Source organism: Mustela lutreola, chromosome 2, assembly GCF_030435805.1.
Source record: "Mustela lutreola isolate mMusLut2 chromosome 2, mMusLut2.pri, whole genome shotgun sequence".
NCBI lineage: Eukaryota > Metazoa > Chordata > Mammalia > Carnivora > Mustelidae > Mustela > Mustela lutreola.
Window position 1 is genome coordinate 53026710 of NC_081291.1, and position 26340 is coordinate 53053049.

The window sequence follows — 26340 nt, forward strand, 5'->3', positions numbered from 1 at the left end:
TTCCCCATTTTACAGATGAGGATCAAAAAGGGGAGGAACATGCCCAATGCTAGTAAACCTCAAGGGGAGCCAAGGTCTCTGATGTAGCACCATCTCACTGTCTTGTGACCCAGGGGACCTCCTCCCTAGGAATCCCCGAGGAAGCACAAGATATATCTGTTCTCAGCTTTCTACTGTTATCTTCACATTTTGTCTTCTAAAAGGAAAGCTCTATCTGGCTATGTGGCTCTTCAGAGGGTAGTCACAGGCATCTGCCCAAATCTTTTCCCATATTCTGAAGATAACACATATGCCTTCCTCACGCTGAGCTCTTCAAGCAGCCGTGGTCTCTGATCTCTCTGGCCTTTGCACGAGGGGATGCTAACTGTGCTCAGGGAGGGGACGGTGGAATAAACCTCTTGGTGAACCGGAGCTCTCCTTCCTCCCAGCGTTCCACCTCTCTTCTGTGTTGGTGTCGAATGATTTCTTCAAAGGACATAAACACCACATTTCACCCCATTAAATGCACCTCGCTATCTCTCCTTCTTGCTGGGAGTGAGCCGGACCTGCACCTGTCTGTCTGTCTGTCTCTCCCTGAGTGGTGTGGGGCAATCTGAGGTCTAGTGCACAGTAGGTGTTGGAATAGGTTTGAGTCTCCATGGATAGTCAACAAAGATATCCAGGGCAGAGGCCAGAAGTTGTTGTTCCCATAGGGCTACAGGCCTTCCTGAGAACTTAAGCTGAGTGGTAAGAGAACAGAGATTCAAGACGTTAGCAGGAATCCCCTGTGCCAATGTGAGGAAAAGGAGGGAATTTTATTTTGGCATGGTGGAAATGCTTTCTTTATGAACTCTGAGCATTGGAATGCAGCCAGGCTTAAGAAAGCCTGGAATGGCAAAGATAGATGCTTTCAAGACTCTCCATCTTTTTTTTTTTTAAGTTATTTATTTGTTTGTTTGTTTGAGAGAGAGAGAGAGAGAGAGAGATATCACAAGCAGGCAGAGAGGCAGGCAGAGGGAGAGGGGAAAGCAGGCTCCCCGCCAAGCAGAGAGCCCCGATGCGGGGCTCAATCCCAGAACCCCGAGATCATGACCTGAGCTGAAGGCAGAGGCCTAACCCACTGAGCCACCCAGGCGCCCAAGACTCTCCATCTTTTGACTTCTCATTTCCTTCCTCCTCAGCAGACCAACTCTCCCTGATACTCTGAGTGCGGGTGGGCAGAAGACAGCTGCCTAAGAGTTCCCAGTTCCCCGGACAGGCTGGCCTTCTTTCTCAGCCATGTGCCAAATTTCCAGGGAAGGAGCTTTGAAAGACTACCCAGAGTTAGGTGATCAGCTCTGGTCCAAGGTAATTGGATCCTTCTGAAAAAACATAGTGGCTGGAACCTACAAGGGTAGGTCATAGGGACAGTTAAGGGTCATCTTTGATTTGACAGTTAATGGCTAACCACCTCCCCCCAACACACACCCTTTCCTAAGGCTTCTCTCTCCCCTGCATATGCCAAGACTTTCTGGTAGACCACAAGATGGGCTACCACTCCTGACAATGGGAGGTCACCCTACCTGAGTCAGGAGTTCCTTCTGATGGTACCAGACCAAAGTCAGGAAGCAGGTAGTAGGCATCTGAGACAAGCCTGTGGGTCCTCTTGAAGAGTGAGAAACAGGGTTGGAAACTGTCTAGAAGTAGTCTGGTTTTCTGTGAACTCTAGGCAGAGACATTGGTGTCTGGGGATAAGGACTGAGTGTGAGGGGTCTAGAAGGTGAGAGCACAGCAATCCGGATCCCCCAGTGGGGCAGAGCTGAGAGAGGAGACCTTCTGGGGCCATGTGCTGCTTTTGCTCTGCTACTACATCTCAGAGGCCCCAGATTATTGTTTCACACAGTCCTGTTTGTTCTAAGCGTTCTATAAGTTTATTCTGTGTTACTTGATTAATGTAAAAATTTTGTAGAAATTTAGAAATTATAAAAATCCAGAAAAGTGCAAAAAAGGAAACAGAAGTCACATATAAACTAATCACTGTGTATGCCTTAGAATATATCTTTAGGGTTTTGGAGGGGTTTTTTTAATGACTAGATTGCAACGGGATGGGCAAAAAAAGATCATACTAAAACTATTTTGAGGTCTACTTACATGGCCTTTTACAACATTTCTGTAGTTCTGGTTAGGGGATGGAGAAAAATCTCAGCTGCGTTTGTTGGCTCCCAGTTGGACCTTGAAGGGCTTTTGCCCCTCTGTTGACTTCTCTTTTTCTTCTGAAGAAATGATGGAAGGCCGTCCTCGCATTGCCCTCATGCCCATCCCCACAGCTATCCTGAGAAGGCCACAGGCCCCTTCCAGCATGTTCTAGTGCCCCATGGCTGGCATGGAGGCTCGTGTGGTCACCTGTGTGGGGGGCTCCCATGGGCTTCCTGCAGCCCTGGTACTCTCTCCCTAGGGCTGCCCATTAGCCACCACCTGCCAGCTCAATGGGCTCCCTCCCCATCTCTGCTTTGCAGGCGTGCACTCAGAGGTGGCCAAGGGAGCTACTCTGGAGCTGACCCACCAGCAAGTATCATTAGGTAACATCCACAACCAAAATAATCACAACCATATGCAGAATTCTCTTTCTAAACCAGTCCGGTGAAAAATACCTGTACAACCATGAAAGCTTGTTTTTGCCGCAATTCTACAAGCCAGATAAGATTACTGCCATTTTATAGGTGGAGAAACTGAGACTAGAACAATCAAGAAGCATGAGGCTAGAGCAGGACGTAGGGTCACTCGGTTTATAAAAGGCAGGCTGGAGATTTGAACCTAGGCCTGGGCTGAGTCCGATGTCATAAATCATTTTCTACTCCATGCTGCCTCTGGAACTAAAGAGACAAGCGAGTAAAGAGTGTAGATGGACTTTCTTGGGTCAGGGAGGTCAGGTAAATCAGTGGTCCTTTTTCAGCTGAGGGCCGCGATTGGCTCCCAGCATAAGAATCTCCTTTTGCAGAATTTGTTAAATGTATAGATTCAGGACTCATCTCCAGATTTAGGACTCATCTCCTTGAGATTCTCATGTGTGACATCTGGGGTGGGACCTGGGACTCTATCATTACAGAGCTTCGCAAACAACTTGGAAGCACAGCAAGGTTTGGGGACTGCTGACAAATAGTAACACCACTTGCCAGGCACAAGAGACTTGCTGAGTAACAACCTGACGTACTATTATCGTACTCAGTTTAAAAGGTAGGGAGAGCAGGGCTCAGAGAGGTGAAGAGGTTTTCTCAAAGTCACACAGCTCAAATGTGAAAGAGGACTTGGATCGTGATTAGAGTCTGTGCTTATCTCCCACCTTCAGCCACTACCCATAGCTGGGTCACCTCCCTATTTGGCCCCATGGTAAGCCCCTCCATGGCTTACAGTGACTATGGTTACTGTGCCTCAGGGTATGAAAAATCTAATTGTATCCTGAGAGGCAAAGATGAGGAACACTTGATATTCCTGTCTGGAAATTTGGTCTCCTCAGCTTTCTTTGCTGAGCAAGACACATAAGAGAGGGCACATGACATAGATTTGCAGGTGTGAAGCTAGTCCAGGAGCCATAAAATCACCATGTTCTCCCCACACAAGTCTAGGAACAGAAGGCACTGTGCTTCCTCCAGGAGAAAGAGGGTGATGAGAGAGCCTTCTCTGACCCCTGGTTGGCTTGTGGGCCATTTTATTCTTGTTATTTTGGGACAACTTCAGGATTTGGCCACTCTTCCGTGCCTGTCACCCCATCCCTCTGTTCTCCTAGGGTGACCCTGAGCCGCAAAACTGCTGTCTGCGTGGACTGGGGCAGACGTCACACGTCCATCTGCCAGGACTTCTGTGTCCAAACTCCGAGACATGGCAACCAATGGCAGCAAGGTGGCCGACGGGCAGATCTCCACAGAGGTCAGCGAGGCCCCCATGGCCAATGACAAGCCCAAAACTCTGGTGGTCAAGGTGCAGAAGAAGGCAGCAGACCTTCCAGACCGGGACACATGGAAGGGCCGCTTTGACTTCCTCATGTCGTGTGTGGGCTATGCCATCGGCCTGGGCAACGTCTGGAGATTCCCCTATCTCTGCGGCAAAAACGGTGGTGGTAGGTGCTGTCCTGGCCACATCCCAGCTGGGTCTGGACCCCTTGAAGAGTGTCACACTTGGGCATTTTCTGAGGGAAACTTAGGGGAAGGGCCCCCTAAAGACCAGGTACCATTTCCTGTTTTTGTCCCTTTACCAAAAGTTTCCCAAAGGACAATTGCCCTTTGTTAACAATACCAAACAGTTCACCTCTTCATTTTGCAAAGAACAAGGGATGTAGTTTGAGCAAAGGACATCCTGGACTGGATTTTGGCTGTGGGTGCTACTCTGAAGGCAGAGGGTAGGGAGATTGTGGCTGGGACCCTAAAATGCCCCGCCATTATGCTCTCTCTGAATGGGGCTTCTCCAAAGCTTTGGAACCATGAGCATCTCTCTTCTCTCCCCCACAGGGGCCTTCCTGATCCCCTACTTCCTGACACTCATCTTTGCGGGGGTCCCACTCTTCCTGCTGGAGTGCTCCCTGGGCCAGTACACATCCATTGGAGGCCTGGGGGTGTGGAAGCTGGCCCCTATGTTCAAGGGTAAGTCTGCAGAATGGGGCCACGTGGCAGTGCTCTTGCCCACAGAACTGTGGTGAAACCAGGGCCATCCTGACACTCTCAGCCCTCCTGGAGAGAGGGACCTTGCTCACTTCTGAACAGAGTGGAGCCCTCAAAGGGGCCAGGTGGCAGATGGCAGCCCCGGCTAGGATCTAGGTGGACAGGAGGCCCCAATCCAGAGACGACCACCCCCCCCCCCCGCCCCTGTACACACATCAGCCTGCCCTGTCCTGTAAGCTCATTTCCCCAGCCAGGGCTGGGTACGACTTTCTTTGCTTCCTTGCTCAATTGCTCGACAGACCCTCAGATGGATACATGGAGGGCCTGGCAAGCCAAGACCCCCACCCCACTTGCAACCTGCCAGTGCTAGGCCCCAGACCCAAGTCCTCCCTTGCCAGATGTGTGTGACCTTAGCTAAGTCTCTCCCTCTCTCTTAGCCTCAGTGCCTCCATAACACCTGTTTCCAAGGTCCAGTGACCTGGTGGACATCATGGAAAATAAGAATGACACTTCCTAGGGTAGTTACTGTTATTGCTCTGTTAGACCAATGTCATGATGCCGTGTCCACCCGCAGGTGTGGGCCTTGCTGCTGCTGTGCTGTCATTCTGGTTGAACATCTATTACATCGTTATCATCTCCTGGGCCATCTACTACCTGTACAATTCCTTCACCACAGTGAGTGGCCCCTTGGACCGCTCCTTCCAGAAGGAGCCAAACCCAGAGCCCACCCTCCATCCGCTGGACTACCATTCTGCTAATAGGGCTGTTCCTTGGGTTGGGGGAGAGGGGTGGGATGGTGTGTCTTCAGCAGCCCCTGTGTCCCCACAAGTTGTAGCACTGTGAACCAAGCACCTGCTCCAGGCCAGACCCTGAGCCATGGGCTTTGTGTGGACTGACTTCTAATCCTCCTGACTCCCCCTCTTAAGGTAGCTGTTGTTAGCTCATTTCGTGTGGACTCAGACTGCCTGGGTTTGAATCCTGACCCCAGTATATACCAGCTATTCAACTTTGGAAAAGAGACTTAACCTCTCTGAGCCACAGAGCCCTTATTTATAAAATGATGGTGAAAATGAAACCTGCTGCATAGAGTTGTTGTGAGGACTAAGGAGTAAATATGTGTAAAGGGCTTAGCACTGTACCTCACAAAGAACAAGCACCGTTCAGTGGTCACTGTTAACATCGGTGTGCAGAGTGTCAAACAGGTGGGATCTCTTACCTGAGGTCACAGAGCTGGGAAGTGGCCCCAGGGCAAACACACAAGAAGTTACAGCACAGCTTGGAAAGCTGATTTTCAAAGCGAAATGATCAAGGTTCAAATTTCAACTCTGACACTCAGGAGCTGTGTGATCTCAAGCAAGTGGTTCCCCCTCTCTGATCCCCAAAATGGGTATCTCAATATGACCTGCATCTGGGAGCTGTTGGGAAGGGGAGGTGAGATCATGGATGGCTTGGAAGAGGCTCAGGGGACGGTGAGGATGGACAAAGTGCACTGAGACCACTGTTGCCATCCCCTGGGGGCTCAACAGACCTTGTCTCTGCCACTGTGCCTTTGCAGACGCTGCCATGGAAACAGTGCGACAACCCCTGGAACACGGACCGCTGCTTCTCCAACTACACTGTTGTCAACACCACCAACATGACCAGCGCCGTGGTTGAGTTCTGGGAGTAAGTGTGGGGCTGTCAGAGGTAGGGGGTGCCTGTCAGCTAGGGCCAGCAGGAGACAGAGGCACCCTCAAAAAGGTAATGGGAGCTGGTGAGGTGTTCCAGCCTCAGGGAGAAACAAGAGATAGTGAAGCCTTCTCTTCCCCTGTAGAGAGCTGGGCTGTGGAAAGGGCCACTAGACACAAGCTAGAGAGAATGAATTCCTGCCTTCTTGCTCCTCTGCCCAGTGACTCCTGCCATCCGTCAAACCTACTTAGAAGCCAAAGGGCCAGGGAGCCAATGAGGTAGCCCCAGCAGCCAGCCTCCTGGGACACGGAGCAGGGTGGAGAGGGTGGAGGGTATACTGCTGGAGGGCAATAGCACAGGTCAAGAAGAATCGCTAGGACAGGCCAATGAAATCTCAGTTCATCCGGAAAACCAGTCCACTCTACTGAGAAACGCAGAGATGTTTGGAATAAAGGCATGTGCACACACACACACACACACACACACATCCACAAGTACGCACACACGGTTCATAGTGAGGGCTGTGCTGATTGTATCTTCAGAAGAGCACATTGTAGATGTGTGTTGAGGTATTGATTTTACAAAAGGAGGTCTTGGGATCCAAGTCTCTTTGGCATGAAGGAAGCATCTGTGCTGGGCAGCTTGCAAGGGTCTAGGAGCACCCAGGAAGGTTCCACGGCACCTTGCATAAGCTGCCAGGAGGAGCCATACTCAGGAGCTGTCAGAACACATGATGCGAGTCTCTTTGTGCAGAAATGTCCTTAATGAGGCTACCTCCTTACAAATAAGAATCAAATTCTTCTCCGGCTGCTTCTTCTTTCCAGCATGTGCCACATACAATTCTCTAACGCACCTTCAGCACTGCATTGAACCATGTAGTCAATAAACGTTTCTTGAACACCTACTATGTGCATTCTGGTTAGAGACATGGCAAACAAAAGCAAACAAGCAGAGTGGCAACGCCAGATGACCAGTAATAACAGGAGGGGATGCACGGGGGACTGTAGGGACCCCAAGATGGTACCTGGACTAGCCCAGGTGAGGAGCAATGTCTAAGGTGAAAACCACATAGGTGAGACCAGTGTTGGCAAGAGGAAGAGAATGCATGAAGGCTTGGAGGCAGGTGACAGCAAGCCAAGCATGGGTGAGGGAATGGGAGTCATCAGTCTGATGAGCGTTGGAGGGGTTTCAGGGAGAGCTGAGACTGGAGAGAGAAGCAGGGTAAGCTCAGAGAGCCTTGCAGGGTTGACCTGGGGAGGTTGGGCTTCATCCTGAGGACAGTAGGATGCTATTCATTGTAGGGTTTTGAGCAGGAGGGGACACAGTCAGACATATGATTTAGAAGGGTCCCTGGAGCTGGAGTGGGGATAGAGCAAAAGTGAAGGTGAGGGTCTTGCTAGGAGGGTACCAGCAACCAAACAGGTGAGCAATAATCCTGGACAAAATAAGGAACCATCAGGTCCCTTGAGCAAATAACACTTCTACCGGTTAGTATAATGGACCCCACAGTCTCCTGCCAGCTCCTGGGTCTCACTGATCACAGATGTCAGCACGGTCACCGCGGAGGATATCACTACCTGGGCACCCCGAGGCCATTTCAACTCCCACCAGCCCCATGTGACTTTCTGCTCCTTCCACTATTCCACCAGGCGGAACATGCACCAGATGACAGATGGGCTGGATAAGCCAGGACAGATCCGCTGGCCTCTGGCCATTACCCTGGCCATCGCCTGGATCCTTGTGTATTTCTGTATCTGGAAGGGTGTTGGCTGGACTGGAAAGGTAAGATATGTGCACAGTGGGGACCAGAGAATGGGACTACAAGGGGATTTCCGTCCTGTACAAGGAGTCTGCACTTCCAGGAACCCCACTGAACCTGGAGTGCAGCAGGTCCCTACATCCTGCCCTGCCTTGGTTTTCTTTCCTGTAATATGGGAATAATAACATTACCTACCTTCTGGGCAGTGTGAGGATGAAATGCAATAATGTAAGTCAGTTACACAGAGCCATCACAAAATAGTAAACTTTGCTCAAGGACCATTGAGCAGACTGTCCCTGAGCATTGCCACTGTTGGGTCCATTATCAAAGGAACGAGACTGAGGCTAAGTGAAAGTTATGTAAAGCTTTATTCTATGCCAAGCATTAGAAGTCAGACTGACCAGCCAGGGCCGCCTCCGAAGAGAGAGACCCCCGCCTTGGTCTTACAGTTTTATAGGGCACAACCTCAGACCTCTACGTATGTGGCTTTGGCTGATTGGATGTCTCCTACCTGTGTGTTTTAGTAATGGTTACCCAGAACTGCTGAGGCGTTTATTAAACAACAAAATGGACTTGTTTTAGGTATGTGTTTTGGCAATGGTTAAACGGTTAACTGATACCAGAACTGGTAACAACAAAATGGCTACCTAGGCATTATGGAGTCACTATGGCTAAGTAGGCCCAGACAAGCCCTAGGGGTTTAACAGGTTTTAATGTGGAATTGGCTCCAACAGCCACCATACCAGGTTTTGTTCCAGGGTGATCCAGAGATGAACATTCCACATCCCAGCCTTGGAGGAGGAACAGAGATGGATCAATGAATGGTTAAATTCTCAGGCTTTGTACTGAAATAGTCCTGAGTTCAGATCCCAGCTTGGCTGTTAACTTGGCTAGGTGGCCTCAGGCAGATCACTTCACCTCTCTGAAACTCAGTTTCCTCCTCTGAAGAATGGGGCTTATCTGTTTGTTTGCCAGGAGAGTCAAATCGAATGGGATTGGTTAAAGCACTTGGTAGCTAACAAGAGGAAATGCATTTGTTTTTGTTTTTAATATTGGTAAGGGCAGAACCAGGTCAAGCTGGGGGTCCAGCCTGGGGACACCTGGGGATCTTTCCAATTAAGTTAGGGGGAGGGGCCTGGCTTCACTCCCACCCTTTTCCTCTTAAAGCTGCACCCCAGGGGTGTAGGGACAGAAGGTAGCCCAGGCCCTCACTGGACCCTGGCCTGAGGGAGACTTAGAGGAAACCTGAGTTCTGACAGCAAGTAAGAGAGAGAAGGAATTTGAACTGAATCATGCTGGAGCAGGGAGGTTCAGACTACCCAAGCTGATATGAACAAAACAGAATCTTCGCAAATGCCATACTTGGACATGAATATGACTGATGAAATAAGTGCCCAATTCCAGTCTGGTGGGACCTATGGATTTACCAGTTCTCAGATCCGAAGCCGGTGTCTAAACCTCTCTGATGCATCCCTATTTTAACAGGCAGGAGGAAGGCACAGGTGTCTCCGAACCCAAATTTAAGAAGCAGAAGAATATAGAGCCTAAGGCCTCTACAAGAGATAGACCAGAGCTTGAGTCTCAGTCTTCCAATACCTAGCTATGTGTGCTTGGGCAAGTCATGTCAACTCTCTGTGCCTCAGTTTCCTTATCTGTTAAATGGGTACAATAATAATACCTTACAAAGGTTGGCATAAAGACTGAGGAGAATAATCTATGTGGAGTATGTAGCACCTAGTAGGTAGACAATACATGGTATCAATTGTCTTTTGACTGAGTCATCTAAGCCATCAGTAAATACTTATTAAGCATCTTCTACATACTTGGCTCCATACTAAACATGGAAGATAGATTCAAGTGCAAGACCTAAGCAATATATATTAGGCATGCTCTATATTCTCATACAACTGACCTTTCTGAGTAGGCAGGTTGATTGTATCCATTTTCCAGACCAGAAAGAACAAGGGTCAGAGAGGATAAGAAATTGACCCAATGTCACACAGCTTATAGGTGCCACAAATGGTTTTGAATTTCCTTTTCCTAATTCCAAGATCAGTGGCTTTTCTAGTGGATCTTGGCTTCCTTTCCTAACCCTGAAGAATCTCGATCCAACCAGGGAAATGAACCTAACCCAGAGAACAGTTCATGCTGCCCAGAAAATAGGGTCACATCAGACTGTGAGATAACAAGGGTTATTAAACTTGAAAATGGCTCTTTCACAACAGCAAACAAAGAAATGTCATTTCAGACATTCAGACAATGACATTAGTCTTTTGATTATCAATTTGGCAAAAAAAAAATGTTTTTAATTATTATACTCAGTGCTGGCAACTTTGTGGGGAAGGTGTGCTCTGAAATGCTAGACGAAGTTCCCTTTCTGGAAGATAATTAGGCAATATGAATCATAAGCCATGGAGAGGTTCATCCCTTTTAGTCAGTAATTCTACTTCTAGAAAATTTTCCCAAGAATGGTATAATAATTTTGTAGATCAAGTTTTATACACAGGGGTTTCCAATATAGTATTAGTGAGATTCACATGAATGGATAACAGTAGGAGAGATTTTAAAGAGGATGGTAGAACCTCCTGGAGGACTATTTTGCATAATTAAAAACCACATTGTTGGGACGCCTGGGTGGCTCAGTTGGTTGGACGACTGCCTTCGGCTCAGGTCATGATCCCGGAGTCCCGGGATCGAGTCCCGCATCGGGCTCCCAGCTCCATGGGGAGTCTGCTTCTCCCTCTGACCTTCTCCTTGCTCATGCTCTCTCTCACTGTCTCTCTCTCTCAAATAAATAAATAAAAATCTTTAAAAAAAAAAAAAAAAAAAAAAAAAAAAAAAACCACATTGTTATGAGACAATAAAACAATGTTTAGTAAACAAGAAATTAAGTATGCACTGTTTTTTTTTTTAAATTTTAAACATGTTAAATGAGAAAGCAAGCACATAATTGGAGCATCATCTTGTAAGAAAATATGATCATACATGCATAACAAAGTCTCAAAAGAGGAACATTAAAATGTTAACATCCATGCATTTATGTATTAGGCATTTATTAAGTGTCTCCTATAAACTGTGGATTGTTCTAGGCACTGGGAAAACAGAGGTGAACAAGACAAGCCCTCTCCTTCACATAACTTAAATTCTAGGGGCTGCTGAAGGGAACTTTAAGGTGTGTGTGTGTGTGTGTGTGTGTGTGTGTGTGTAACTTGAAATTTTTCCTGACACCATGTTTTACTTGAACAATTTAGACAAAAGTCAAAAAATAAAGGAGGGGTAGGGGGGGAGGGAAAATCAGGTGCTGAGCTGGTTGGTTGAGATTCTAAGGAGAGGCCTCAGAAAAGTGGATAAACACAGTCAGTTAGGAATCCAGGAAGGTTTCCTGGAGGAAGACGAACTGGGAGTAAGCCCAGGGCCACAACGGACACGGATGTCAGTGAAGTGGGGGGAGGACAAGAATGGGCGCACTGGAGGGGGCATCGTTGTCAACTTTACCCCCAGGTGGTTTACTTCTCCGCCACCTATCCCTACATCATGCTCATCATCCTGTTCTTCCGTGGAGTTACGCTGCCTGGGGCCAAGGAGGGCATCCTCTTCTACATCACACCCAACTTCCGCAAGCTGTCCGACTCAGAGGTGAGTGGCCTTCCCAGGTTCCTGGCCCCCAGCGGCTGAGTTAAGGGCCTGCATGAGTCCTGAGCCACTATTTACCAGCTTTAGGATATAAGTCATTGGACCTCTCTAACCTCATATGTAAACGGAGATGGTTGCCAGGTACAGCTGGTTACATGTAAAGGGCCATGGGGCCCGGTGGCTAGGATCATAATTTTGACTGTTTTTTGTTCCTTCTACCTATAGGTGTGGCTGGATGCGGCAACCCAGATTTTCTTCTCCTACGGACTGGGCCTGGGATCCCTGATCGCTCTTGGGAGCTATAATTCTTTCCACAACAATGTCTACAGGTGTGAGAGCCCAGGGGCCCCTTTCTTCCTGGCCACGCCCCTCCAGCGCCACGCCTCCTGCAGCCACGCCCCTTATAGACCCCGCCCCGGGGGGTATTCTTATGGCACTTCCACTCTTTCCACTCTTTCCACCAGCTCCCTGGGTGGGGTGGGGGCACCCTCCCTCCGGCCCTGCGGCTTTGCTCCCAGGCACCCTCTTCTGCCCTTGCCGCTTGTCCCTCGCTGCCACTGCTCCTAGCTCACCTCCTTTGCCAGCCCCACCGTCCCTGAGTCCACCCTTTCTTCTCTGCAGGGACTCCATCATTGTCTGCTGTATCAATTCATGCACCAGCATGTTCGCGGGATTTGTCATCTTCTCCATCGTGGGCTTCATGGCCCATGTCACCAAGAGGTCCATTGCTGACGTGGCGGCCTCAGGTCAGCGCTACACATGGAAGGGCCGGGGCTCCTGGGGTGGGAGGGGCTAACACGTGGGCTTCTGTGGTCATTACCGCCCTCACCAGTGGGAGCCAGAGGATGAGCGTGTTGACAGAGAGAAAAGCCTGTAGAAGGACGGTGAGACAGGGATGAGTGTAGTGTGTTGGCTCCAGGGCTGTGAGCAGGTACCAGAGCAGGGAGCATTTTATGTGAAACTATCCAAAACTGTGGAGTCCATGTTTTTTTATTCCCTTTACGAGGTGAGGAAATGAGGCCCAGGGACCATGTTCACCAAGCTAGAGAGGTGATGGAACTAGAGTTGAGCACAGACCTGGCTGATCAAAAAGCTTGGGCTCTTAATCACCTGCCCATACTGGCACTTCCAGCACAATCCTGCCTTTTGCAGGGAGAGGACCAACTCTTGCCCCCGAGATATAAACCTTCCAACTCAGACATGCTTAAATCTTTGCTTTAGTCCCATTCCAGATATGTTCTCACCAAATAGTCAGCAATGCTGTAGGGTCCGAGGAGAGCCCCAGGCTCAGCTGGGAAAGCAGTGAGCAGGAGGGACCCAATCTGTATACAGCAGAGGCCCTGAGACTTGGGGAGGCAATGGGACTAGCCCCTTCCCCATCACGGAGAACTGGGCTGCTCATATGGAAAGGACCTTTCTCCACTGATGTCCTCATCTTCTCTACAAGGGCTAGCTCATTTCTCTGGCATTCCCCAACCACCACCCCTCTTTCCTGAGCCAGACCTAGAGAGCTTACAATTTCTTTCCTTCTCCTTCCAGTGGTTCTCCTCCTCTCTTGACTAACCCGGACCCAGACACTCAAACATAGTATGTCCCAAACTGACCTCCTTAAACTTACTTCTTCCCTGTGCTCCCCACTGCAGCAAAGAGTGCCAAAGTCCTGTATCCAGGACAGCCCCAGCATCATCCTGGACCTTTCCTTCACTTTCACTCTACAAACCAACCAATACCAGGACCTGCCCATTCCACCTCCTTAGTATCTCTCCATCTGGCCCCCTCTCTGCACCATCACCATCCCTGTCACAGTCCATCCTTTCATCTCACCGGTGCCCTGGCTTCTGGACCCAACACTACCACCTCCCCCACTCACGCACACTCTGTATCCTCACCTAGGAAAGGGGGTGCTGACAACACTCACCCAAAAATTTACTCTGAAGATGAAATGCAATAAAGTTTAGAAAGTGGGGGGTATGCTGGTATGCTGTAGGTGCTCAGTACTTTTCTTCCCCTTTTTTTTTTTTAATTTTTTATTTTTTTGGCTTCTTTTTGATCCTTTCCTCCACAGGCCCTGGATTGGCGTTCCTGGCATACCCAGAGGCGGTGACCCAGCTGCCCATCTCTCCCCTCTGGGCCATCCTCTTTTTCTCAATGCTGCTGATGCTGGGCATTGACAGCCAGGTGAGGACGCCCTCCCTGGCACCTGGTGGAGCCACCCAGCCTTGCTGGTCTGGGAACAAGCAGGGAGAGGAGGCCATTGGCCATTGTCTTGGGCCCAAAGGAAGATGACCAAGAGTTTCAGACCCCTAGACTGTTCCACATGAGACTTTAGGGTAGAGCAGCTCAACCACCTTCCGCATTTTCCATCTCGGGAAACTGATGTCCAGAGGGAAGGGACTCTCCTGAGGTCACAAAGAGAGGCAGAGGCAGAATCAGGCCTGGATCCTGGGGCTTCTCTGGCTCTACCGTCCCGAGAATGCCAGACCCCTTTGGTCTTGCCCCAGAGAGTCAAGCCCTGGGTGGGTCGGGGCTGGGATCTGCCACACTTGGCTGACCTTCTTCCTCCCTTGAAGTTCTGCACCGTGGAGGGCTTCATCACGGCCCTGGTGGATGAGTACCCCAGGCTCCTCCGCAACCGCAGGGAGCTCTTCATCGCGGCTGTCTGCATCGTCTCCTACCTGATTGGCCTCTCCAACATCACCCAGGTGAGCTCACCCGCCCCGAGCACACCTCTGGTGCACTGCCCCCAGGCCCACTCCCAGGTCCTCTCTACCCCAGCCTCATGCCATCCGACCCTTCTTCTGTTCCTTGAGCACCGTCTCTGTCCCAAGTCCTGTACAAACAGCAGCGAGGCAGATGGGGACCCTGTCCTCAAGGTGAGAGGGTGGGAGACACAGATACTGAGCTAGAAAAGATAAGACACAGCTGGAGAATACAGCCCCTAACTCAGCCTGGGGCACTCAGGACTGCTTCCAGGAGGAGGGGATACAAGAACTGAGTTTTTTAAAAACACACAAAAATTAGACAGTCCATTTGGAGTTGGGCCTTTGACATTGACACTGCCCTCTTCTTCTTGTTCCCACTTTTCTTTTACTATTGATATTGATGATCAGTCCTCTCCGCATTCAAGGCCCTCCTGGTCTAGCCAGAAGGCAAACACATAACCGATGAATTGTACAGCAAACATAAATGACCTGAAAGCCATGAACTCAGCCCTGTGGGTCTGCTTTATGATCCACAGAACTACCCCTGGATTCAAATACTGTTCATCCCCAGAATATTATTAATTTGTCCGTTTATTCCTTCATGGTTGTTAAACACTCACCATGGGCCTGTCATGACCTTGGAGATTCAGCAGTTAACGGGACAGACACAATATCTGCTCTCTTAGAGCTTATGCTTTGGTGGACAAGACTGACAAATTAAATCACCTCAGAGTGTGTTCAGTGCCATGAAGAAAAGGTGATAATGAGACAGGGAATGACCAGTGAGGGTGGGAGGGATGCTACCTCAGACAAAGTCATCAGGAGAGGGCCCTCTGAGGAAGTGGCAGTTGAGCTAAGACTGAAATGATGATGAAGAGACAGCCATGGGAAGATGAGCATAGCAGGTGCAAAGACCCTGAGGTAGGCATGGGCTTGTTAAGTTTGAGGGGCAGAGGGAGTGATCAGATAAGTAAAGGGAACAGAAACAGATCATGCAAGAACTTAGAGGACAAAGCCATTTGTATTTTGCGTTTTATTTTATTCTCTCAACTTTTTGATGTGTTAAATTTATGTCCTTTTAAAGCCATGGAAGGTTTTAAGCAGAAAGAAGACATAACTGGTTTAACTTTGTGGAGAGATGGCCTTGATATCTAGCTCCTCTTTTAGTCCAGCATTCCCAGAAATGGGGCATTTCTCTTCCCCAGACATTTTCTTCCCAATTCCCAGGGAGTCGATGATCACACCATCTCCTAGTTACTCGGCTCTCGCGCTTCTTTTAGTCTTCCCTTAAGCCTCCTCGCTGCAGTGTTTATCTCACATATACCTCGCCAGACTGCAGAGCCCCTGTTGGCTGTGAACTGAGTGTCTTGGGCCCCCGTGGGAAGTGGACCCCTTCACTGCTTTTCCTCTTTTAGGGGGGCATCTATGTCTTCAAACTGTTTGATTACTACTCTGCCAGTGGTATGAGCCTGCTATTCCTCGTGTTCTTCGAATGTGTCTCCATTTCCTGGTTTTATGGTGAGTGTCCACCCTCCTCCTTCCTTCCCCCCCTCCCTAATCCCTCCATTCATTCATTCATTCATTCATTCATTTCTTCAATCGTCATTCAACAGATAGAGCTTGAATACCAAGACCTTTCTGTACATTAGCTGACAACTGACCCTTGAACAACCCGAGCTGCAACAGCACAGCCTTCTTGTTGTGTGTGTAAATGCAATACAGTATTTTTTCGTACTCATTTTGATACAAAATAGTACTCTACAGGTAATTTCTCTTCCTTAGGATTTTCTTTTTCTTTTTTTTTTTTAAGATTTTATTTATTTATTTGACAGAGAAATCACAAGTAGGCAGAGAAGCAGGCAGAGAGAGAGAAGAAAGCAGGCTCCCCGCCGAGAAGAGAGCCTGATGTGGGGCTCCATCCCAGCACCCTGGGATCATGACTCCAGCCAAAGGCAGAGGCTTTAACCCACTGAACCACCCAGGCGCCCCTCCTTGGGATTTTCTTAATAACATTTCTTTTTCTCTAGCTGACTTTATTGCAAGAACACGGTATATAACACATAGAACATACGAAGTATGTATTAATCAATTGTTTGGTATTGGTAAGGCTTCTAGTCAACAGTAGGCTATTGGTGGCTGTTTTGGGGGAGTTAGAAGTTACATGTGGATTTCGACTGCATCAGTTGGGGGGGCAGTCAGTGGCCCTAGCTGCCACTTTGTTCAGGGGTCAACTGTTTTCAGTCCTCACAGCAATCTAATGAAGTTAGCAGGGGGGTCTTGTGTTTAGGAGACACCATTAGACGGGTTAAATAAATTCATTTAAAGTGGGAGCCAAAATGTCTTCATAAATTTGGGGATAAGAGGGTTTGAGATTTTATCTAGAAAAAGTGACACCAAAACTACAAAAGAAAAAGTCCAAAGTGAAATATTTAACAAAAATGGGGCTATGGTGAAAGGTACACACTCCCTTAGAACAAAAAATGGAAGAAACAATGATTTTATTTATTTTGTGGCCTGAGTTTCTAAATCCCCCCTGCACAATAGTCAAAAGGCTGTCCTTCCCTGCGCTTTGATTATCCCAGCAAGACAATGTGTTTGAAATGTTTTCCTTGGTCCTTGATATTCACTGTACTTTTTTTTTCTTTTTCCATCTACCCCTCCTTGTCATCCTCTCTCCCCTCAAATCAGTTTCCTTGCTGGGTCAGGGGCTTTGCACAGAACCTGAGGGATGGCCAGTAACAGTCTTGGAAACTTCATGACACTGGTGGTGTTTTGCAATATTTGTGGTTCTTCTTTGCAGCCTATCTCCAGTTGCTTATAGCATCAGAGCTCTGGGGAAAACCGCTCTGTCCAGCAGAGCTTTGAAGGAATGGCTGGGCTAGCTATTGGGTGGGAGGGTCACTCAGAGAGGTGAGAACACGCTTTATAAGCATAATCTTTTGTTGGTAGATATTTTCATGTGAGGTTCCTGGCTTTCTCACACAACCCACTTGCTGGATGTTATTGAGTGCTTAGCGAACAAGGACCCCCTCAGAGCTCTGGCTGCTATTACAAAGAGGCTGAAGCTCCTAGAGGTCGTGCTGCAGTCATACTGCCAGAAAGTGGCAGATTGAGACTTTGAGCCTGCAGTGCCCACAGCTCATTCATCCCTTCTGCTCTCACTCTGAATGTCACAGGTGTTAACCGATTCTATGACAACATCCAAGAGATGGTTGGCTCCAGGCCCTGCATCTGGTGGAAACTCTGCTGGTCCTTCTTCACCCCAATCATTGTGGCGGTAAGGAAAAGTCCTGGCCAGCCCTGTTGGGATCAGGCCAGGCTCTACAGTGACTCCGGCCCAAAGAGAAACTTCTGGAGGCAAAAACGCCCATTCCCTAATAATACTACTCCATCCCATTTGCTGAGCATCTGCTCTGTGCCCTGCATGACACCAGAAACATTACGTCATCCTCGTAAACCTCAACAAAATAGGCCTTCTTGCCCCACTTGACTGCTGAGGGCCCTAGGCTCCCCGCTGCCAGCGTCACCCTGTTAGCTGGTGCTGCATTCAAATCAGGTGGGCCTGATTCTGAAACCCAAGGCCGTGGGCTCCAGGAGACCTCTCATTCTCAGCTTCCTTGATTCCTTCAGGCAGGAGGAAGCTGAGATGTGAACAGGCCTGGGACGGCTGCCCCAAGTGCGTGGGGTGGGTTGGGCCACGGGGTAAGTTGTGTCCTGCACAAGTGCACTCGGCAGATGGCAGACTAGAGCCTAAAGTCCAGCCCTTGCTCTGTTTGCCAAGCTGGTTAACTTGGAAGAAGAGGAGCCTTTTTTATTGTCCTCCCAGAAAGGATCCCTTTTTCTGGTGGGCAGAGGGCACTAACTTCAAGTTGTTTCTCCCAGAAGGGGTGCCTTTTTCTATTCCATACAAAAATGTCTTATGTAGTAACAGTGGCCTTCGGTGCCAGATTCCCACGAGGCTGGACCCTTGTGAGAGTCACCCTCATGTCAAGGGAGGTGGTCAGTAGACCTATCAACTTCAGAGTCTAGGGAGGGGTCTTCATTGTCCAACTGGGGAGACTGACTGTGTCCCATCCCCTCTCCTCTCCCCTCCCTAGGGTGTCTTCATTTTCAGTGCTGTGCAGATGACTCCTCTCACCATGGGAAACTACGTTTTCCCCAAGTGGGGCCAGGGCGTGGGCTGGCTCATGGCTCTGTCTTCCATGGTCCTCATCCCTGGATACATGGCCTACATGTTCCTCACCTTAAAGGGCTCCCTGAAGCAGGTAAGTCCCTTCTTCACCCTTCAGATTGCTTAGTTTCCTTCCCCTACTGTGCTGGGCACGACCCCTGCCCTCGTGGAGCTCACAGTCTAGTTAGGAAACAGACAACTCAATATCCATTGACAACAGAATGTTGGAAGTACCATTATTTGAATAAACCAGGGAGATGAGTTAGCCCTGCCTGGGTTGAGGAGGGTTAAGGAAGGCTTCTTAAAAGAGGGGATAGCTAAGAAGAAGCCTACAGATGAGCCCGAGATAAAAGTAGAAGCAGAAAGAATGTTCCTTAGAAGGGGATGAGAAATATGTGCAAAGGCCCAGGGGTATAAACAGCTTTCGGTAAACTGAAGGGAAATCAATGTGGCTGGAAGGTAGAGTGGAGAGGGATGCAGAGGGGGTGATAAGAGAGAAGGTTGGGGATGTAAGAAAGTCAGGCCAGCTCATGAAGGGCTTTGAAAACTAGGACAAGAATTCTTTTTTTTTTTTTTTTAAGATTTTATTTATTTATTTGACAGAGATCACAAGTAGGCAGAGAGAGGGGGGGGAAGCAGGCTCCCCACTGAGCAGAGAACCCGATGCAGGGCTCGATCCCAGGATCCTGAGATCATGACCTGAGCCAAAGGCGAGGATTTAACCCACTGAGCCACCCAGGCGCCCCTAGGACAAGAATTCTTTTTTTTTTTTTTTTTTTTAAAGATTTTATTTATTTATTTGACAGAGAGAGATCACAAGTAGGCAGAGAGGCAGGCAGAGAGAGAGAGGAGGAAGCAGGCTCACTGCTGAGCAGAGAGCCCGATGTGGGACTCGATCCCAGGACCCTGAGATCATGACCTGAGCCGAAGGCAGCGGCTTAACCCACTGAGCCACCCAGGCGCCCCTAGGACAAGAATTCTTAATTTTATCTTGAAGTTAATGAGGAGCCTCAAGGGTTTGAAACAGATGAAGGGTGGGGTTCTTGTATTGTGGGCTTACTCTAGACCCCTTTTGTGTGTTTGATAGAGACACAATGTGGTCTTGCCCTCAAGGTAATATAATGTAAGGCATGCTGTCCTTAGAAGGGGCCCTAGTGGCCCATTCTAGGTCCACACCAGCTATTTGTTAAATTATGTAGAATTCTCAAGTGACACAAGGCAGTGCTGCAGGTACTCAAGAGACATCACTAGATTAAGAGTAAGCTGAGAAGATTTTACTGGGGAGAAGTGGATGATCAGAATATGAAGGGCCACAGCTGGGAGGCCTTGGATCTGTGGCTCTCAACCTTATTTCTATGAAGATGGGCCTTCCAGACCAATCAGAGCCAGAAGAGGGAGCTCTATGGTCTGTGGCCTAAGGAAGGTAGGGGTCCATGTGCAGCACCCGGACCAGCCTCCTCCTTTTGCGGATGCAGAAACTAAGGTCAAGCAAGAAGCCACTTTCCCACCCCTTGCCATAAGTTATTAGGAGAGCAGAGGCTTGTAGCCCCTTCTTCCAGCTCCAGACCCAGTGCTTTCATTTTCCACAGTCCTCTGCTGAGTGGCAAAAGGCAGTGAGGTCTGGGAGGGGCAGAGAGGCAGAGGAGGCTCATTTGAGGAGGGGAGCACAGCCTGTTCAAAGGCCCAGGAGTGGGCACATCTGATGACAGCACATGCTTTGGGGGGACAGGATTTCAGGGAATATGTGGAGAGAAGGTAGGGGGAAATTAATCCATTCAGGAAATAGGTATTCAACATCTACTCTGTGCCAGACAGTATTCTCAGGGCCACAGACACAGTCATAAGAAAAACAGGCAAAATTCCCAACCTCCTATTCTAGTAGAGGACGGCCAACAATTAACAAAATAAAAACATGTTCGATGGGGATGAGTACTGTGGAGAAAAATAGAGTTGAAGGGAGTGCTGAGTGAGGTCTTGCTGAAACCGTAACACTGACCCAAGACCTGAGGAGGTCTTGAGCGGGATCAAGCTGTGTAATTATCTAAAAAGCAGGATGTCTCAGACAGAGGGCACAGCAAGTGTAAAGGCCTTGAGGCAGGTGCATGTTTGGCATGTGTGAGGAGACGTGAGGGGGCCAGAGAGTATGGAGGATGTAGGGACAAGGCCAGAGTCTGGGTGCATTTTGAAAGCAGACCAGGCAGGATAGACTTAGAAAGAGGTGGGGGGATGGAGCCTCCAGTCTTCCTCCTCCCCACCCAAATTCTCCCTGGTGCCTGCAGCGCATCCAGGTCATGATCCAGCCCAGCGAAGACATCGTTCGCCCGGAGAATGGTCCAGAGCAGCCCCAGGCCAGTGGCTCAGCCAGCAAAGAGGCCTACATCTAGGGGTGTCTGGCGGCTTGCCGACCCGCCACTCTCACCCCCCAGCCCGGCTGAACGTGACCACCACTTGATGTCTGAAGATACCGTCTATCTCAACCTACCTCGAGTGGCGAGTCCAGACACCATCACCAAGCAAAGAGAGGGGAGGTGGGGGACAGTCACACCCCTGGTGGGCCCTGCCCTGGGCAAAGTTACCTGATGGCTCCAGCACCTGCAGGCTGGTGACCTTTTGAATCCGGGCCCCATAAGCATCAAGCAATCAGCCTTCGTGACTGAGCCGTAGATCATTTTTATCTTGCCAGCGAGTGCGATGCGGCGAGGCCACACACTCCTGGCTTTTAGTCCTGTTCCTGACTGTTCTCTTACTGCCGAAACCCATGACTCTTATCTCGGACTTTGCCGGAGTTCGGTTCCGTTGGAACGCCGCTCTGTACACATGAAAAGGGCATTTTGTATAATGGGGATTTCCAGGGAGAGCTCCCTCTTAAGTGCAGGGAGCCCGCGGAGCTCTGACTTTCATTTTTTCGGTTGATCCTTCCCGAGGCAGCTTGACAAAACAACCCCCCAGGACCTCCATCAGTATTCCCCTGGAACTGCCCCCGTGTCCCCAGCAATTTGCTGAGCGTCCTTCCCTGCCCCCTCCTAGCCAGGCCAAATCCACCTGGCCCAACAGCGATCATTCCAGATCATTCCAGGCAGCCCAGCTCCCTCACTCCCTCCTTGGAAAACTGCCACAAGCACAACTGATTTTTGTTTTATTATTATTGCCATTCTGGGGGCCTAAGATCCCGCTGGGGAAATTCCCTAATCAGGAGCCCCAGTTTCTCTTAGACGGCCCCGTTTTATGGAGTACAAATCAGGTGCAGAGGAAATCAAGGTGAAGGTGTGTCTGTCCTTGAGTCCAAATGGATGTGGTTATCTTCCCAGCTTTCCCGTCAGCTGTGTGCTCACTGCCGTCCCCGTCAAAAATGCTGCCTTCTTCCTTCATATTCCTCAGCGGGAATCCCCTCACTACCACTAAAATCTCCCCAGCCCACTAACTGAGGAGCTAGGGTTCATCCAGACCACCCCCCACGCCCCCTCCCCGCAAAGTGCTTCCAAGATTAAACTGCTTCATCGAGAAGTAGTATTTGTTTCTGGAACTGGGCTCCGTGGCGATGGCGGCGGTGGCAGGTGGCAGATCAGGCAAAGACAGTTTCTGGCAAGCTCCAGTGACTCAGCGTTTCTCCTTTGCCAGGAAGATGGGTTCCCATGTAGCAAATCGTATGTTGTGCCCCGTAGCTCCTTAGCTAGTTAGCTCACAAACTGTGTTTTACAACTAATCCTTAAATAATTATGGTAAATAACTGTGACTGTGGGTTTTTTAATCTCTTGTCATTCTCATCCGACAGTGACCAGCATACCCGTTCTTGCAATAAGGTATTACCCTCAGAATAGTAAGCACATTCTTGTAGAAAAACATACCGTACGTGTACACATATAAAGGCACACACATAAACGTTCATCCTCACGCGTGGTATATAGGGTCTTATTTGATATCGTGTAGGAAATCTCAACCCTTTTCCTGAGGTCATCTGTAAAATAGTCTCATTGCTAAGGCATCCCAAATGCCAACTGGTGAATCCATGATCAAAATGCATATGTGTTGTTAAATTATAGGGTTTAGAATGAAAGGAACCCTTCACTGTGTCTCATGGTCCCGCCCCTCCCCCCCAATCCTGTGTGAACTCCTTTAGAATAAGGGCAGGAAGACTTCTGACTTTCTCTTTGTTCTCTTCTGTGTGAAACTAAGACCAAGTCTTTCTAAGACAAATGCAGTGTACTTAATGTTTGTATGCAAATCTAACGGAGATGTTTGGCAAGAAATCCCCTAACCGATTTCCATCCAAACCTACTTAATATAGCACAATATTACGTGTCGTACAATTCCAGTGAGAACTGTGAATACGTGTACCTTTTTTTAGTATTTGCCCTGGGGGAAAGATATTGTATTATCATATATGTTTTTTTTGCAATAAGGATTTATTCTCAGAACACCAAGTAAATCTATCTCTATATAAAAAAATATATGTAATATATACTTATTCAAACTATATACAGAGCCTGTTTTAAAAAAAATTACAGTATTATTTAGAAAAATTATCTGTTCTATGGACCAAATGTAAAATATTTATAAATGAAGATGCATTTTAAATGTCTATAAATGGTGTCATAACTAGAGCACGAGCGTTATGTACGTTTCTAAGAATTTAGAGGAAAAATAATAAAGGTTCTATGATACACGATGTCAGACCTTCAGTTCTTTGGGTTGGGGGCAAAAAAGCTTCTTTCATTGCAACAACGACGTATACACACAGCACTATTTCTTCCCCAACAGAGAGAGAGAGATTGGGGCTCAAAAATCCAGCAAGATACAGCTGGGTTTCCCCAAAGTCCTGGAATGAGTGATTACCAAATGACTCTGAGCTCCCTAAGGGAGGTGTTTTCACTGGGAAGCAGGGCCCTGAGAGGTCACACCCTGCTCCAACCAGTATCTGCCTCCAATGCAGAAAAAGGCAGCGGTATACTAAGAGACGCTCAGCACCCAAGGACCCCCATCACGTGCTTTCTTACTCCAGTTACTTCCCCATTCAAGCCAACCACTCACACTGAAAATGATGGCCTAGAAGGGAAGGGAAGGATATGGGACCCCATACTCTCCCCAAGCATCAGGAAGTGGAAGAAGTGAGTATGGGCGGCATGTGCACATCTAAAGAAGGGAAATCAAAACAACCTAGTTTGGGGCAGGTCTCTCCTGTTCTGGAAAGAACAGAATGCACATGCACGTATAAGTTTTGAAATATGCACATGCACGTATAAGTTTTAATTCACACATGAATTAAATGCTCTCCTAGTGGCATTTGTGCAGTATAAAGATGAACAATAAAATGTGTGCAGGGTGATCACGACTGGTTTTGGCGAGTCTAGAGTGCCAGTGGGGTATTCCTTTTTGTATCCTCACAAACCATCCCTTTCGTGAGTGATCTTCGAAAGAGCTTCCCGGGGTCACACCTCAAGCTGGCTGAGCTGTTGCAGGACCTCTTCAGACGCCACCCCCTGGTGGGTAGCGGACAGTGGTAATGAATGCTTATGAGGTCCTGCGCCCACAACCCTTGGAGCACTTTCTCATTGAACCTTAGGACACTCCATGAAGTGTAGGGGATCCTCCTATTGGTGCCCCCTTGGGTCCCTTTCCCATTTTCATGTTGTACACATGTGCCTTCACTCCCATATCTGGCACCTCCTGTCTGTGCCACAGACACAGACATTACTTTTTAAAATGGGAACCACATAATAAACTGTATTTTTTTTTTTTTTTTAAATCACCGAGCCACATGGGTTTGCCAATCTGGAGGAGGACAGTTTACTGACAAGCCCATCTCATTATGATGCACATATAATTAAAGACTGTGCATATTTTACTCTTGGAGGAAAGTCTTCTTGTATTAAAAAAAGGCTAATGGGGACATGGGTGAGCAGCCCAGGCACGACAGGGAATTCTAATAATATCTAATAATATCGGAACACCATCTAAGAAGAAATCAGGGGCTCCAGTGACATGATCACTGGAGATTTCTTTCATCTGATGTTTTCAAGAGGATTTGCTGGTGTTTTCCTTGAGGTTTGAGTCTGTTCAGGTCCAAAAAGAAGCAGACAACAAGACAGAGTCAGAAGTACAAGAGATTTACTGGGGTAAATATCTCTGAAGGACATGGGAACAGGGCAGGAGCAGGCACTCAGGCCACGGTGGCGGTTGAGCACCTGTGCAAGGAGGGAGAGAAACGGAGGGTGGGGAGAGCCTCAGGCCACGGGGCTACAAGACAGTTCTGGCCAGGCCCAGGAAGAACCCCAGGCCAGCGGCTGTCATTAGAGGAATCCCACGCTAAAGAATTGTCCCTGCCCCTGCACGTCCACCAGGCTTGGTCCCTGACTGTGGCTTGCCAGGGGGAGTGCAGACTTGATCAAAGGTGCTGCAGCCGGAGGTCACGGTAACTGTACTCTCCACTGCAGTTCCGCAAAATACAAAAGTATAAGGACAAGAAAAGTGTAGCCACATTTCCTAAAAATGTTTTATTTGCCCAACACCCTCTCAAGAGATGCTGTTGTCTTCCCATGGCCATCTTGCCAACAATCACAGATTATTCTTTCCTCTAAGAGATGAGTATCCTGAGGCTCAGACAGGGACAGCAACTTCCCCAAGGCCATACAGCTACAAATCATGGGACCTAACACCATAGTGGCCTCCTTGGGCAGAGAGACACCCACACAGGACACCGGGCAAAGGTCTGAGAGCAGGCAGAGTTAAGGCCAGAAGGTAGTTAGGAAAAATCCATGGCATGAACTTCAGGGGCTCTTGACTCTTTTCTGATGGAGCTTCACGGATTAGCCCCACCCCTTGTGCCTGCTCGGTGGGTGAAAGGGCCTGCGCTGGCCCCGAGCATGCAGGGAGCTCCCCTGTACAGATGCCCAGTGGAGTCGACAAGGAATGTGCCTCCTCGCACCCGCCCGGAGGCCCCAAGCACAGAGGGTGCTAACTGCACCTTCAGAAGAAGAAAGCTGTAAGCCTGCCATGTACAGGGGAATCAGGAAGGCTGCCAGATCAAAAGCTGATACCCAGGCCCATTTCAAACATTCTGATGCAGGAAGCCTGGGCTGGGACCCAGAAATTGCCTTCTAAAAAGCAGCTCCAGTTTTCTGAGAAAACTGACTGCTAATCGCATCAAGAAACACTGTTCAGAACAATCCAGGAACCCAGATTGAGGGTCGTTTTACAAAACAACTAGCCTCTGCTTTTGAAAAATGTCGTCTTCAACAACATGGATGGGAGGATTTTTCAGATTAAGAAGTGACAACTGAATGTAACACATGGTTCTGAGTTAGATCCTGGGCCAGAAAAAGAAAAAATTTTTTTTCTTTTGCTATAAAGGGCATTGGTGGGACAATAGGTAAAATTTGAATAAGCTATGTAGATGAGATAATTGTGTTGTATCAGTGTTAATTTCCTGATTTTGAGCAACACACTGTGGTTATGTAAGAGAATGACCTTGTTTTCAGGAAACGCACGCTACGGTATTCTGGGCTAAGTGGATCAGGTCTACAATTTATTCTCAAATGATTGAGATAATCATAATGACAGACACATGTGTGCATGTGTGTGTATGTGTGCTAGGGTGAGAAAAATTTGAGTGATGAAGCAGGACAACATGGAGAAATAACCCTTGAGGGATCTGGGTGAAGGGGATATAGAAATCCTTCACACTAGTCTTGCAACTTCTAAGTCTGAAATTATTTAAACACATGACCGAGAAGGAGGCTGGGTGTCACCTGCATTCGATGAAAGCCATCCAGGGGTCCCTGCAGGGCTTCAGGGGACCCG

The 26340-nt window shown here is 48.6% G+C and overlaps 1 protein-coding gene across 2 annotated transcripts in view; it reads left to right on the plus strand.

Moving 5' to 3' along the window:
* Positions 1 to 23204, plus strand: part of SLC6A1 (solute carrier family 6 member 1) — a 43904-nt gene extending 20700 nt beyond the window's left edge. The window contains exons 2-16 of one of the 2 annotated variants that reach the window (XM_059161739.1): positions 2475 to 2537; positions 3743 to 4072; positions 4461 to 4592; positions 5185 to 5285; positions 6166 to 6275; positions 7928 to 8060; positions 11539 to 11673; positions 11896 to 11999; positions 12292 to 12416; positions 13736 to 13848; positions 14241 to 14372; positions 15788 to 15890; positions 17549 to 17649; positions 18470 to 18637; positions 20823 to 23204. In XM_059161739.1, coding sequence (XP_059017722.1) covers positions 3835 to 4072; positions 4461 to 4592; positions 5185 to 5285; positions 6166 to 6275; positions 7928 to 8060; positions 11539 to 11673; positions 11896 to 11999; positions 12292 to 12416; positions 13736 to 13848; positions 14241 to 14372; positions 15788 to 15890; positions 17549 to 17649; positions 18470 to 18637; positions 20823 to 20927 — 1800 coding nt within the window. In that variant the 5' untranslated portion in view covers positions 2475 to 2537; positions 3743 to 3834 and the 3' untranslated portion in view covers positions 20928 to 23204. The remainder of the gene's footprint in view (positions 1 to 2474; positions 2538 to 3742; positions 4073 to 4460; positions 4593 to 5184; positions 5286 to 6165; positions 6276 to 7927; positions 8061 to 11538; positions 11674 to 11895; positions 12000 to 12291; positions 12417 to 13735; positions 13849 to 14240; positions 14373 to 15787; positions 15891 to 17548; positions 17650 to 18469; positions 18638 to 20822) is intronic. The other variant, XM_059161740.1, reaches the window with a different exon arrangement.
* The last annotated feature ends 3136 nt before the right edge of the window (positions 23205 to 26340 follow it).